This window comes from Protomyctophum parallelum, assembly GCF_964188405.1.
Source record: "Protomyctophum parallelum genome assembly, chromosome: 16".
In the NCBI taxonomy this organism is placed as follows: Eukaryota; Metazoa; Chordata; class Actinopteri; order Myctophiformes; family Myctophidae; genus Protomyctophum; species Protomyctophum parallelum.
Window position 1 is genome coordinate 42,959,628 of NC_139711.1, and position 15,406 is coordinate 42,975,033.

A 15,406-nucleotide genomic window follows, 5' to 3' on the forward strand; every position below is an offset into this window, starting at 1 on the left:
CTACAGGTGGACATTAGGGGTGTGTAGGAGGGGGACAGTAACACTGTGTGTGTCTCTACAGGTGGACATTAGGGGTGTGTACGAGGGGACAGTAACACTGTGTGTGTCTCTACAGGTAGACATTAGGGGTGTGTAGGAGGGGGACAGTAACACTGTGTGTGTCTATACAGGTGGACATTAGGGGTGTGTACGAGGGGACAGTAACACTGTGTGTGTCTCTACAGGTGGACATTAGGGGTGTGTAGGAGGGGGACAGTAACACTGTGTGTGTCTCTACAGGTGGACATTAGGGGTGTGTAGGAGGGGGGCAGTAACACTGTGTGTGTCTCTACAGGTTGACATTAGGGGTGTGTACGAGGGGGACAGTAACACTGTGTGTGTCTCTACAGGTGGACATTAGGGGTGTGTAGGAGGGGGACAGTAACACTGTGTGTGTCTCTACAGGTGGACATTAGGGGTGTGTAGGAGGGGACAGTAACACTGTGTGTGTCTCTACAGGTGGACATTAGGGGTGTGTACGAGGGGACAGTAACACTGTGTGTGTCTCTACAGGTGGACATTAGGGGTGTGTAGGAGGGGACAGTAACACTGTGTGTGTCTCTACAGGTGGACATTAGGGGGGTGTACGAGGGGACAGTAACACTGTGTGTGTCTCTACAGGTGGACATTAGGGGTGTGTACGAGGGGACAGTAACACTGTGTGTGTCTCTACAGGTGGACATTAGGGGTGTGTAGGAGGGGACAGTAACACTGTGTGTGTCTCTACAGGTGGACATTAGGGGTGTGTAGGAGGGGGACAGTAACACTGTGTGTGTCTCTACAGGTGCAGCAGTCCTTCGCAGCCTGTGCCCTGGACATTAGGGGTGTGTACGAGGGGGAAAGGAGCAGACTGGAGTGGAGCAACTCTTCTCTGTCCCACGTCACCACGCTGCTGCTACGAGCCACCATGACACAACTGGCCTGGTGAGGATGTTTTGAGCTACGTAGATCGGCTATTTTTGCCACGACAGTAATATGCACTGTGGCCCTCCTGGAGTGAGTGTGGAAATATTATATTGGCCCTCTCCATCGTCAAAGTTGCCCACCCCTGGGATGGACTGTCGATGTTTTTTTTTGTTTTGTTTTTGGTATTTTTTTTAATTGATTAAATTGTCCCCCCCCCCCCCCCCCGGCCCTAAATCTGTGTTGGTTTCTCCACAGGGGGATGTTGGAGCGTTTCAAGACTAAGAACAGAGTTCCTACGTGAGTATGACCACTATGTCCTCAAGGTGAATGATCCAAATGGACCCTTATATAGATCTTTAACCCATTCTGACCTGAGATCAGATTCATACGAGGTTTCCACTGGACACACACTGGTCTGATTAATCCATTCTGACCTGAGATCAGATTCTAAAAATGTCAGTCGTTCTTGGATTTTTCAAAAATAGCAGATCTACAAGCTCATAGCGCGCCACAAATAGCTAAAGCACGACATGATGCTAACACCAAAACGGGTTCTCGCCCAAAATGGGTTAACTCTTAGAGTGTAAAATGAAACCCGTGAATGCAGAATAAATAACGCTGACTTCCTTCATGTCTTCTATCTCGACGTGCAGCGACGCCATGTTGGGGGAGTTCCTGTCGGTGTGCGTCAGCGATGGCGCCCCCCAGAGGGCGGTGGAGCTGGTGCAGTTCTCCGCATCCTTCGGCCTCCCGGCCACGCCCACGCTGGCCCAGCGGGCGCTCCGGGAGTTTGACCTGACGCCGGAGCAGAGGTGAGGCCGCTGAATGTCAACCCGCTGAAATCCACTGATCACAAATGATTTCCCCGAGCGCGGCACGGCTGCAGCTCACCGCTCCTTGGCTGCAGCTCACCGCTCCTTGGCTGCAGCTCACCGCTCCTTGGCTGCAGCTCACCGCTCCTTGGCTGCAGCTCACCGCTCCTTGGCTGCAGCTCACCGCTCCTTGGCTGCAGCTCACCGCTCCTTGGCTGCAGCTCACCGCTCCTTGGCTGCAGCTCACCGCTCCTTGGCTGCAGCTCACCGCTCCTTGGCTGCAGCTCACCGCTCCTTGGCTGCAGCTCACCGCTCCTTGGCTGCAGCTCACCGCTCCTTGGCTGCAGCTCACCGCTCCTTGGCTGCAGCTCACCGCTCCAAGAGATGGGTCAAATGTGGCAACGTGTGTGACAAATCCTATGACTTTGACTAGCTCACGATTCCATTCCGACTGTCGGGCGGAATTCACCCTCAAGAGTAAAAAAAATAATAATCCAAAATATATATATATATATATATATATAAATATATTGACAGTTTTGTCAACATAAAAACTAGACTAAAATGTTAGGAAGGGACTGGTGGGCAAGAGATCCAGTATAAGTAATTTTATTGGTTGCATGCTGAAAATATCCGATCTACAAGCTTGTAGATCGGATATTTTCAGCAAGTGTAAAGTCATTACGACGGCACCAAGGCCCGCCAAAATACATTTTAAACTAGAAAAAGTGCCCTACTGGGCACAGGTCTCCACCAGGATGAGCAGATGTGAAGAATTCCAGGCAAAGGTTTTTCCTTGGCCTCTAGGGAGTTGGCATACAAAGTTATCCACAGATCCGTGCAGTTAGAGGTAAAAACACTTTTCGGCCAGTTATAGCGCCACCTTGAGGCTGAGTTGAAATTGTTCATGTGGCATTTCGTCCTCTGCCTAGTGGGAATGTGGGTGCACAATTTCACGGAAATCACGCGATGTGTTCATGATTTGCAGCATTTTGTTTGAGACTGAGCACTCCTGTGAACTTTGGAAGCCAATCTTAACCAATCAGGATGGAGTCTGAGAAATCTGAAAGACCGGTTTCGTTGAATGGCTCTAGAGAGACTGTGTACCAATTTGCGTGATGTTTGGACAAAATCTGTAGGTGTACTGTGCAAAAACTTGTTTTGCACAAAGCGGCCTCCTGGTGGCGCTATAACAGGCCGTTCTGGAAATCTGAAAGACCGGTTTCGTTGAATGGCTCTAGAGAGACTGTGTACCAATTTGCGTGATGTTTGGACAAAATCTGTAGGTGTACTGTGCAAAAACTTGTTTTGCACAAAGCGGCCTCCTGGTGGCGCTATAACAGGCCGTTCTGGAAATCTGAAAGACTGGTTTCGTTGAATGGCTCTAGAGAGACTGTGTACCAATTTGCGTGATGTTTGGACAAAATCTGTAGGTGTACTGTGCAAAAACTTGTTTTGCACAAAGCGGCCTCTTGGTGGCGCTATAACAGGCCGTTCTGGAAAGTTTGGGGCAGAGGTTCATCGTTGGCATCCAGGGAGTGTGTGTGCAAAATTTGGCATCGACCGGGGTAACGGTGGCCGAGATTAGCTGCTCACGGACACACGGACGGACGGACACACACACACACACACACACACACACACACACGGACACACGGACGGACGGAGTGCAAAACATACTCTCCCCCTAGGCCTTCGGCCTGGTGGAGACAATGAACTGTATAGATTTAATTGACTAAAATCGTGTGATGTTTAGTCGACTGAAACTAGACTTAAACACTAAAACATTCCAGGTGACTAAAATGTGACAAAAGCTAAATGAAAACAATTCAAGAGACTAATATAATAATGACTAAAACTCCTCCTCCCATGCATTCAGGTCCACAGTGTGTGAGGTGGAGAGAGAGGCGACTGCACAGACTACAGACTGAGGAACAACTGGTGTCTTCACTCCTCCATATAACCCCAGGCCCGGGACCCCCTTGGTGGATCGCCATTAACCCATTCTGACCTGAGATCAGATTCAAAAAATGTCTTCCACATCCTGACAGTTTTCTGAAAAAGCTATGTTTCTATGTCAGTGGTTCTTCGATTTCTCAAAAAATAGCAGACCTACAAGCTTGTAGATCTGCTATTTATCAATAGCTAAAGCATAACATCATGCTAACACCAAAAGGGGTACCCGACCGAAATGGGTTAAAGTGGGGGGGGGGGGGGGGGGTATTTTCTGTTTGTTTGGAGGGCACTTGTGGGCAGTCATTATTATTGTAACAAGAAAAGTCGAAAATATTCAACATGGAAGAAATTAAGTTAAAAAACAATTGAAAAAGTAAAAAAAAAAAAAGCTAAAATAGCCGATTTACAAGTACCGGTAGTACTTGTACATTGTCTTTGCGCGTGTGTGTGTGCGTGTGTGTGCGTGTTTTTTTTGTGTGGGGAATTTCTCTCAGCCCACTGTTGTCTCAGCATGTACGGAAACCAGTGCTGTGCACAATAATACTGTCAAAGTGTAAATTCTATGCTATTATTCTGATATTTCATGCCTATTTTGGGGGTGGGGGTGGGGGGTTCTTGACACGACAACATTATGGAAACCATAGTATCAGTCAGTTCATGTTTTTCTTTCTTTTTTTTTCTAGAACCGTTGTGCTGTACATAAAATGAATAAAGTTGGGTGAGGGAAAAACCATCATCTCGTTCTGGCCAATCACAATTGGCGTCCTCACTTTTGTGTCATCAATGTTTGTGTTCACACCGTTTTCTTTTTTTGATGATGTATGATGTTGTACAGTGATAAGAGTGCCCCTCACTGTAATTGCCTACCGAACCACCATCTGAAAATCTGTTCCAGAAACAAAGATTTGAGTTAAAAACGTTGGCTCTGAAAGATATATATTCAAAGATTTGCACCACATTTTCACGACTTTTAAAAAATAGCAGACCTACAAGCTTTTAGCGCGCCACTCGGTGGCGCGCTATGAGCTTGTAGATCTGCTATTTTGCAATAGCTAAAGTATAACGCAACGCTTAAAACACCAAAAGGGGTTCCCGCCCGAAATGTGTTAACCAAAGCGCTTCACGTACATTCATACACCAATGGCGGAGGTAACCATGTGTGATAGAGTGATATAGCTGGGATCCATGGCAGTGATCTAGTTGGACAATTCATTTAGCAAATAAATAAGCCTTGTGATCTAGTTGGACAATTCATTTAGCCTTGTGATCTAGTTGGACAATTAATTTAGCAAATAAATAAGCCTTCTGAAAACTGAAACCGTTTTGTGACATTCAATAAATGTAAACATGTTCTGTGATTCAGATGTAATAGTTAAAAGGAGAACAGAGTCAGAATAGATCAGTGCATCTGTAATCTACTAACTACTTCATACTTGGTGTTGGTAATCGATTGGTCTTGTCTGTAGAGGGAGCAAGTGAGAGAGCGCGGGCTTGTTGTTTCATTCTCATACTGCTGACAGAGAGGAAACACTGTGTCCAGCTTTCTTACTGAGATCTCCCCTTTTACAGGTATAAAATGAGTATTTCTGTTCATGACTGATTACAGTGTTGCTATGATGTGTTGTGTATATCTTGAGTGAACTTTGTGACCAAATATAAAGTGTTTTGAAAGTATTATTTTGAGAGTTTGGATCATACAGTATGTGGATTCAGTGCACAATGCAGCACAACGTGGCCATGCTACATGCAGTGTACAACGTTGCTAATGTGTGTGTGTGTGTGTGGGGGGGGGGGGTAACTTGCATGCATTCATGCAGGCAAGAGAATTGAGAGAAAACGAGTGGTTTTGCAATTTGCATATGAAAATAATTAAGAGAAAACGATTTTGTGTTTATGTTATTGTGAGAAAAGAGACATGTTATTATGCTAAAAGGGGTATTTACCTGCATGTGAACATAATTGTGTATTGAAAACCTGCACAGAGAAAAGTTGGTTTTGCAATGAAACATTGTGACTATGTTAATATTTCTGAACTAAAAGTGACAATAAATGATTCTCATACTGCTGACCGAGAGGAAACACTGTGTCCAGCTTTCTTACTGAGATCTCCCCTTTTACAGGGTACTACACATGCAAGGCACCAACCTGCACATCGAGAGCAATGTAGGGGTTTGGACGCGTCTCGCTCAAGGACACTTAGACACTAACTCTGGGGGAACCCGGGATCGAACTGGGAACCTCACGGTTCCCATCCGGCTGTTCTACCGGCCACTCTACCCGCTGACCCACTGCCGCCCCGCTAAGTATTCAAGTAGTCAGTCGGCACGACTTGATTTCAGTCGGTTGGATTCCATGTAAGCCGGCTTGTCTTAAATAATACAAGCTAAATAACGAAAATAGCCGATCTACAAGCTCACAACAACACGTCAGCGTGGTCACCTTTATACTGCCTTGATTGACAGTTGACATGGGTTGCCATTTCCGGGTTGCCATGTTGGCTGGGTTACACTAGCAATGTAATGAATTGAATGGAGGGCAGCGCTGGCCTAAAGGTTTGTAACCCAAAGGTTTCCGGCTTTCAGACGTGAAGCTATACAGGGAGGAGTGACCGACAGTATGAAGGCCTTTTCAGACGGGGAGCGACTGATGGTAATTCATTTTTCAATGAGAGGCGGGTGATTATGTTTGGAAGGTGAGATTCCCGTGAAATTGTCACGCGAGCGCTCGTTTTGTGCGCTACGTGTCCTTTAACCCATTTTGGGGCGGGAACCCCTTTTGGTGTTAGCATTATGCTATGCTTTAGCTATTGAAAAATAGCAGATCTACAAGCTCATAGCGCGCCACCGAGTGGCGCGCCACGAGCTTGTAGGTCTGCTATTTTCTGAAAAATCGAAGAACGACGGACATAGAAACATAGCTTTTTCAGAAAACTTAGAAGACATTTGTAGAATCTGATCTTAGGTCAGAATGGGTTAAACACACACATGCACGTGTGCGCCCGCAAGTCCGTGTCATGAAGCTGTTGTCTCTCCAGGAACGGCGGTCTCCTTGGAGACGACCCATGACCTGCTGGACCTGCTGTGTCTCCACGGTGACAGAGACCCCATGCCGGAGGACGGACGGCCAGAGACGGAGGAAACGGTGAGCTTGGAAAATAATTTCCACGGCATCAAAAAAACTGTCGACTAAATTAACCATAGATTCATAGAGTCAACTAAAACCACCTGACATTCCAGGTGACTAAAATGTGACTAAAACCGTGCGTACGCCAAAAAATGGGTGCACGCCGAAATTACCGAAAACTTCGACATTTAACATTTCCGCCAAAGCTTGAAATTGAACTTGACAAAGTTCAAAAGTCACGTCTGGTCGGGAGCTGTCGTGCGCTTTGCCCTCACCTGTTTTTCTGTCGTAGAACAGCGGAGCAGCATTGTTTGACCAGCTGAGAGGCTGTCACAGGCATCTAAACATATGTTTTCACTCCTAAAATGTTAATATAAAACGGTATGTGTATATATATGTAAAAAAAGAAAAAGAGAGATTTCCAACTTTACAAGTAATTAAAATCGCGCAATTAAAAACAATATAACATGTTTACAATGTATTAGAGAGATGAGATGAGATGAGCAGGCTATAGGCGTAAGGGGCTTAATCATTCACCATTTAAATAAGTGCTTTGACAGTTCAGATAAAAGCGAGATCATTTTCAGGGTTCGGGAGGACGGGACCGCGGCGTGCGTCGCCAACACATACCAGCACACATGCAAGCGGCAAGCCTTCATCCATATGTTTATGATTTGTTCATCAATGATCAAATCACTACATAAACGTTGATTATGACTGCCTTGACGACATGATAGCCTATCTCTCATGCAGGCATCACTCACCCACAGACAGGACTTATCACAGCAGTGCGCAGTCTCACGCCTTCGCCGTGCACTGCGCACAAATGGGTAAAATGAATATAGGCCAGCCTACAAACGTATTCCACAGGGTAGGCCTACAACTTTATTTAATTCATGCAGGTGTTCGTTCTTTATTTATTTAACAACACACCAGTTAGTTGGGCTTGCAAGTTGCGTGTGCGTGCGTGTGTGCGTCTGTGTGTGTGTGTGTGTGTGTATGAGAGGGGGGTGAGGCAAGGCACGGGAGAAACGTATTTTTTCCCTGTAACCATGGTTTCCAGTTGTTCATGTCGCAAAAACCAGGGCGAGGCTTGATTTCATAGGGCGTGCCAGATAGATTTCAGCCGTCACATTTATTAACGTCGGAACGAAATGAAGGAAGAATCAGCTGTTTGTGATCACTTTATAAATGCCGTGGCGACGTGGGTGTACTACGAAACCCACACTCGAATTTGGGGCAGATTTTACACTCGATTGATAAATGAGGGCCTATGACTAAAACTAAAATCAAATGTTGCTTCCAAAAACAACACTGGTGGCTGGTGCTGAATGTTTAGCTCAGGTTTAGGGGATGGAATTGGAGTGAAACGTGATGTATAATAATAATAATAATAATAATAATAATGATGTATACATCATGGTTGTGTTCCAGTGCAGTACAGTGAAACGTGATGTATACATCATGGTTGTGTTCCAGTGCAGTACATTGAAAAATAAAAACTAAATAGACGATCTACAAGCCCACAACGTGTTGCTGTTACGTTTCATGTTTCATGCGACTGCTCGCAACCGTTTGTTTGCAAGGAGTTGCATGGCGAATCATTGGTCCAGTTTTGGGCCTTTGGGCCATTTTTCGGCTTTAGGCTTTCCCGTTAAAAAATGCCAAAACATTTGTAAGAAAGGCATTCGTAAAATCGTCGTCCTGAAACATAAATGTACTCACTGTAGTTAGGGCTGCGAATCTTTAGGTGTCCCACGATTCGATTCCGATTCTTGGGGTGATTCAAAAAAGATTTTTTTCCGATTCTAAAGCAGTTTTTTTTTTTAATTAAAAACAATTAAATAGAATTTTAGCATGATTTACTCAAGTCTTCTGGCATGAAAGCAGAGTACATTTAGTAAAAAGCTTGTATAATTGTAAAGGTTTTATCAACTGAATGATTTAAACACACAAAGGTTAAATCCAAGAGTAAGAACATGTCTCATTTATTTAGCTTGCACAAATTTGAACCAGTACAAAAGTTACAAAATCTCTTCTCACTCAATACCAGAACAATACATTAGTATTAAAACGGGTGTAAAATAAATACAATTGGCAGGCTTAGCTTAGCTGGTAGTAAATTCACTATGCAGAAACCCAGGCCATAATGCATTGCATGCACAGGTAGTACCTGTGCATGTTTTGTTTTTTTTTTCTTTTTGCACAAATGTACCTGTCAGGTACAGGTAGGTACATTTGTGCAAAAATAAATAAAAAAAAGAATAAAAAGAATAAAAAATAAATAAATCGATTTATGGAAAATGAGAATCGATTCTGAATCGGACAGCATTAGAATTGCGATTCTAACTCTAATCGATTTTTTTGACAGCCCTAACTGTAGGGTGTGTGTGTGTGTGTGTGTGTGTGTGTGTGTGTGTGTGTGTGTGTGTGTGTGTGTGTGAGAGTGAGTGAATTTTTATTTTCGTGTCTTGTCCTAGACCCATCCCTTACGGGATTGTAAGACACCAACAACATAAATAAACAATATCACGTTCACTTCCCACACAAAAGTTACACAAAGTATTTGATCAAAACAAAAACTGAAGCATTATCAATTATCATAAAATAAAATACATCACATATAAGTTTTCTTTGTCCGTATGTCCAAAGCTTTCTCTATATATTCTGCTAATGCAAATGAAAATCCATCTCAGTCGCTCTGCATCACTTAACCACATCAGATCTATATTTTTACATCTGTTAAATAACTTTTGACGTAGCTCATGATGTGTGTCCGTGTGTCCGTGCCCAGGCCCAGGAGGAGTCCGGGGAGGAGGCGCGGAGGAGGAAAGGGGGCCCCATCAGGCCGCGTCGGGGCCCCTCGGAGCCTCCGCCGTGGAAGGAGAGCGACAACAACGCAGAGAGGATCTTCAACCTGCTGCCAGAGAGAGACACAGCATGTTACTCTGCTCTGATCAGAGGCATGGTGAAGGTAGGAGAGAGAGAGACATTCAGAGGCATGGTGAAGGTAGGAGAGAGAGACATTCAGAGGCATGGTGAAGGTAGGAGAGAGAGACATTCAGAGGCATGGTGAAGGTAGGAGAGAGAGACATTCAGAGGCATGGTGAAGGTAGGAGAGAGAGAGAGACACAGCATGTTACTCTGCTGTGATCAGAGGCATGGTGAAGGTAGGAGAGAGAGAGACATTCATAGGCATGGTGAAGGTAGGAGAGAGAGACATTCAGAGACATGGTGAAGATAGGAGAGAGAGAGACACAGCATGTTACTCTGCTGTGATCAGAGGCATGGTGAAGGTAGGAGAGAGAGACATTCAGAGGCATGGTGAAGGTAGGAGAGAGAGAGAGAGACAGCATGTTACTCTGCTCTGATCAGAGGCATGGTGAAGGTAGGAGAGAGAGACATTCAGAGGCATGGTGAAGGTAGGAGAGAGAGAGAGAGACAGCATGTTACTCTGCTCTGATCAGAGGCATGGTGAAGGTAGGAGAGAGAGACATTCAGAGACATGGTGAAGGTAGGAGAGAGAGAGAGAGACAGCATGTTACTCTGCTGTGATCAGAGACATGGTGAAGGTAGGAGAGAGAGACATTCAGAGACATGGTGAAGGTAGGAGAGAGAGACATTCAGAGACATGGTGAAGGTAGGAGAGAGAGACATTCAGAGACATGGTGAAGGTAGGAGAGAGAGACATTCAGAGGCATGGTGAAGGTAGGAGAGAGAGACATTCAGAGGCATGGTGAAGGTAGGAGAGAGAGAGAGAGAGACAGCATGTTACTCTGCTGTGATCAGAGGCATGGTGAAGGTAGGAGAGAGAGAGACATTCAGAGGCATGGTGAAGGTAGGAGAGAGAGACATTCAGAGGCATGGTGAAGGTAGGAGAGAGATACATTCAGAGACATGGTGAAGGTAGGAGAGAGAGACATTCAGAGGCATGGTGAAGGTAGGAGAGAGAGACATTCAGAGACATGGTGAAGGTAGGAGAGAGAGACATTCAGAGGCATGGTGAAGGTAGGAGAGAGAGACATTCAGAGGCATGGTGAAGGTAGGAGAGAGAGAGACATTCAGAGGCATGGTGAAGGTAGGAGAGAGAGACATTCAGAGGCATGGTGAAGGTAGGAGAGAGAGACATTCAGAGACATGGTGAAGGTAGGAGAGAGAGACATTCAGAGACATGGTGAAGGTAGGAGAGAGAGACATTCAGAGGCATGGTGAAGGTAGGAGAGAGAGACATTCAGAGGCATGGTGAAGGTAGGAGAGAGAGACATTCAGAGGCATGGTGAAGGTAGGAGAGAGAGACATTCAGAGACATGGTGAAGGTAGGAGAGAGAGACATTCAGAGGCATGGTGAAGGTAGGAGAGAGAGACATTCAGAGGCATGGTGAAGGTAGGAGAGAGAGACATTCAGAGGCATGGTGAAGGTAGGAGAGAGAGACATTCAGAGACATGGTGAAGGTAGGAGAGAGAGACATTCAGAGGCATGGTGAAGGTAGGAGAGAGAGACATTCAGAGGCACGGTGAAGGTAGGAGAGAGAGAGACATTCAGAGGCATGGTGAAGGTAGGAGAGAGAGACATTCAGAGGCATGGTGAAGGTAGGAGAGAGAGACATTCAGAGACATGGTGAAGGTAGGAGAGAGAGACATTCAGAGACATGGTGAAGGTAGGAGAGAGAGACATTCAGAGGCATGGTGAAGGTAGGAGAGAGAGACATTCAGAGGCATGGTGAAGGTAGGAGAGAGAGACATTCAGAGGCATGGTGAAGGTAGGAGAGAGAGACATTCAGAGACATGGTGAAGGTAGGAGAGAGAGACATTCAGAGGCATGGTGAAGGTAGGAGAGAGAGACATTCAGAGGCATGGTGAAGGTAGGAGAGAGAGACATTCAGAGGCATGGTGAAGGTAGGACCACCACACTGCTGACAGAGAGAGAATCGGCTAAATCGCTTTCTTTTCTACACACGTCTTTCATAATGACCAAGGTCGTTGCCCAGTGTTTTGTCCCAAAGGGGCTTCTGTAACCCAGCCAGCGCACATGCTCTGAGCTGCGGTCCGCCTCTGGATAATGTCTTTCTTTATTTATGTTTCCGCCTCTGCCACTGGTTGTTGGATTATATTAAGATCAGATTACGGTAAAAGAAAAAAAACTCTGGTCCAGGAAATCTCTCAGATTCTATGTTTTGCTATTTTGTTAGTTTTAGTTATCTATAATCATCATCACCTTTATTTATACTCGGAAATACAGTTGAGGGCAAGCCCTCATTTTCTTTTTTCTTTTTTTTTTTTTAAGATATTTTTTTGCGGCTTACGCCTTTTATTGATTTTTGAAGGGACAGACAGTAGGCTGACAGGAAACGGGAGAGAGATGGGGGGATGACATGCAGTAAAGGCCGTGTCGGGTCCAGGAGTCGAACCCGCGGCACACTGCGACTGGATTACCAGTCCGGTGCCCAGACCGTTACGCTACGGCCTGGGCCAAGCCCTCATTTTCAACGTAGCCGAGGTTACAATTCACAAATAGAGTAAAAAACAACACATCAAACACAACATTATGCATTAATTAGGGATGCACCGATCCGGCTTTTTGGCATTCGATACCGATTTCGATACATGGGGGTCCAGTATCTGCCGATACAGAGTACCGATCCGATACCCCCCACAAAGAAACGTAATAACCTATTAAGCTGTATGCCTCACTGTGTGGAGTCTGGTATCATTATTTTGTGTAAGGCAACATCAAGGCTTGAGTTAAACATTACTTTCCCAACTCTGTAAAACAAAATGTAACAAACACAGATATAAATGCACTGAATTATTTATTAAATAACTGTGCAACAATTGGACCAGGTTAATGTGTGAGCAGGCTAGCCTGGCTGCATTCCACATGTTATACTGTCAATACTACACTGCTGTGTCACAGAGGAGGTAGAGTTGTTTTCATACTGTAATTACACATAATTATCGGATCGGATAATGGATCGGCCACCGATCCGATACCCGATCTAGAATTTTAGCCTGGATCGGCGCCGATCTCCGATACGAGTATCGGATCGGTGCATCCCTAGCATTAATGCAGAACAACCAGTCACTAAAATAAATCAATTGAAGCAGGAGAAATCACAGTGAATTGACCGAAGGATGGCAGGGAGCTCAGTTTTAAGGTTTTTTTTAAAGGTTTTAATAACCTTGGCGTCTGTGTCTGTCTCTCTCTCTGTCTCTCTCTCTCTCTCTCTCTCTCTCTCTTTCTCTCTCTCTGTCTCTCTCTCTCTCCCCCCCCCCCCCAGCATGGAGCCTATGTGAAGGCATTCAACATCTACACAGATATGCTCAACAACAGACTGAGCGGTAAGTAAGTACTTGTCAGGGAGGTTAGGTTAGTGGTACAATTTTAGGCAGTGCTTGAGGACTTGACCCAAAGTAGAAATTGTAACTTAACCCATTCGGCGCGGCAACCCCTTTTGGTGTTTCAAGCATTATGTTATACCCCATCAGGCCGCGTCTGGGCCCCTCGGAGCCTCCGCCGTGGAAGGAGAGCGACAACAACGCAGAGAGGATCTTCAACCTGCTGCCAGAGAGAGACACAGCATGTTACTCTGCTCTGATCAGAGGCATGGTGAAGGTAGGAGAGAGAGAGACATTCAGAGGCATGGTGAAGGTAGGAGAGAGAGACATTCAGAGGCATGGTGAAGGTAGGAGAGAGAGACATTCAGAGGCATGGTGAAGGTAGGAGAGAGAGACATTCAGAGGCATGGTGAAGGTAGGAGAGAGAGAGAGACACAGCATGTTACTCTGCTGTGATCAGAGGCATGGTGAAGGTAGGAGAGAGAGAGACATTCAGAGGCATGGTGAAGGTAGGAGAGAGAGACATTCAGAGACATGGTGAAGATAGGAGAGAGAGAGACACAGCATGTTACTCTGCTGTGATCAGAGGCATGGTGAAGGTAGGAGAGAGAGACATTCAGAGGCATGGTGAAGGTAGGAGAGAGAGAGAGAGACAGCATGTTACTCTGCTCTGATCAGAGGCATGGTGAAGGTAGGAGAGAGAGACATTCAGAGGCATGGTGAAGGTAGGAGAGAGAGAGAGAGACAGCATGTTACTCTGCTCTGATCAGAGGCATGGTGAAGGTAGGAGAGAGAGACATTCAGAGACATGGTGAAGGTAGGAGAGAGAGAGAGAGACAGCATGTTACTCTGCTGTGATCAGAGACATGGTGAAGGTAGGAGAGAGAGACATTCAGAGACATGGTGAAGGTAGGAGAGAGAGACATTCAGAGACATGGTGAAGGTAGGAGAGAGAGACATTCAGAGACATGGTGAAGGTAGGAGAGAGAGACATTCAGAGGCATGGTGAAGGTAGGAGAGAGAGACATTCAGAGGCATGGTGAAGGTAGGAGAGAGAGAGAGAGAGACAGCATGTTACTCTGCTGTGATCAGAGGCATGGTGAAGGTAGGAGAGAGAGAGACATTCAGAGGCATGGTGAAGGTAGGAGAGAGAGACATTCAGAGGCATGGTGAAGGTAGGAGAGAGATACATTCAGAGACATGGTGAAGGTAGGAGAGAGAGACATTCAGAGGCATGGTGAAGGTAGGAGAGAGAGACATTCAGAGACATGGTGAAGGTAGGAGAGAGAGACATTCAGAGGCATGGTGAAGGTAGGAGAGAGAGACATTCAGAGGCATGGTGAAGGTAGGAGAGAGAGAGACATTCAGAGGCATGGTGAAGGTAGGAGAGAGAGACATTCAGAGGCATGGTGAAGGTAGGAGAGAGAGACATTCAGAGACATGGTGAAGGTAGGAGAGAGAGACATTCAGAGACATGGTGAAGGTAGGAGAGAGAGACATTCAGAGGCATGGTGAAGGTAGGAGAGAGAGACATTCAGAGGCATGGTGAAGGTAGGAGAGAGAGACATTCAGAGGCATGGTGAAGGTAGGAGAGAGAGACATTCAGAGACATGGTGAAGGTAGGAGAGAGAGACATTCAGAGGCATGGTGAAGGTAGGAGAGAGAGACATTCAGAGGCATGGTGAAGGTAGGAGAGAGAGACATTCAGAGGCATGGTGAAGGTAGGAGAGAGAGACATTCAGAGACATGGTGAAGGTAGGAGAGAGAGACATTCAGAGGCATGGTGAAGGTAGGAGAGAGAGACATTCAGAGGCATGGTGAAGGTAGGAGAGAGAGAGACATTCAGAGGCATGGTGAAGGTAGGAGAGAGAGACATTCAGAGGCATGGTGAAGGTAGGAGAGAGAGACATTCAGAGACATGGTGAAGGTAGGAGAGAGAGACATTCAGAGACATGGTGAAGGTAGGAGAGAGAGACATTCAGAGGCATGGTGAAGGTAGGAGAGAGAGACATTCAGAGGCATGGTGAAGGTAGGAGAGAGAGACATTCAGAGGCATGGTGAAGGTAGGAGAGAGAGACATTCAGAGACATGGTGAAGGTAGGAGAGAGAGACATTCAGAGGCATGGTGAAGGTAGGAGAGAGAGACATTCAGAGGCATGGTGAAGGTAGGAGAGAGAGACATTCAGAGGCATGGTGAAGGTAGGACCACCACACTGCTGACAGAGAGAGAATCG

General features: G+C 45.9%; 2 protein-coding genes across 2 annotated transcripts in view; both read left to right on the forward strand.

The window, feature by feature from the left end:
* ptcd3 (pentatricopeptide repeat domain 3) overlaps positions 1-3,922 on the forward strand; it is a 40,079-nt gene extending 36,157 nt beyond the window's left edge. The window contains exons 20-23 of the mRNA XM_083785869.1: positions 824-963; positions 1,201-1,242; positions 1,599-1,757; positions 3,637-3,922. Of these exons, the coding sequence (XP_083641995.1) occupies positions 824-963; positions 1,201-1,242; positions 1,599-1,757; positions 3,637-3,688 (393 nt within the window). The 3' untranslated portion in view covers positions 3,689-3,922. The remainder of the gene's footprint in view (positions 1-823; positions 964-1,200; positions 1,243-1,598; positions 1,758-3,636) is intronic.
* Positions 3,923-5,843: 1,921 nt separating this feature from the next.
* Positions 5,844-15,406, forward strand: part of LOC310873811 (small ribosomal subunit protein mS39-like) — a gene marked incomplete at its 5' end in the record, with an annotated part of 79,073 nt that continues 69,510 nt past the window's right edge. Inside the window, 5 exons of the mRNA XM_083786362.1 lie at positions 5,844-5,892; positions 6,748-6,854; positions 9,631-9,810; positions 13,115-13,179; positions 13,323-13,449. Coding sequence (XP_083642488.1) covers positions 5,844-5,892; positions 6,748-6,854; positions 9,631-9,810; positions 13,115-13,179; positions 13,323-13,449 — 528 coding nt within the window. The remainder of the gene's footprint in view (positions 5,893-6,747; positions 6,855-9,630; positions 9,811-13,114; positions 13,180-13,322; positions 13,450-15,406) is intronic.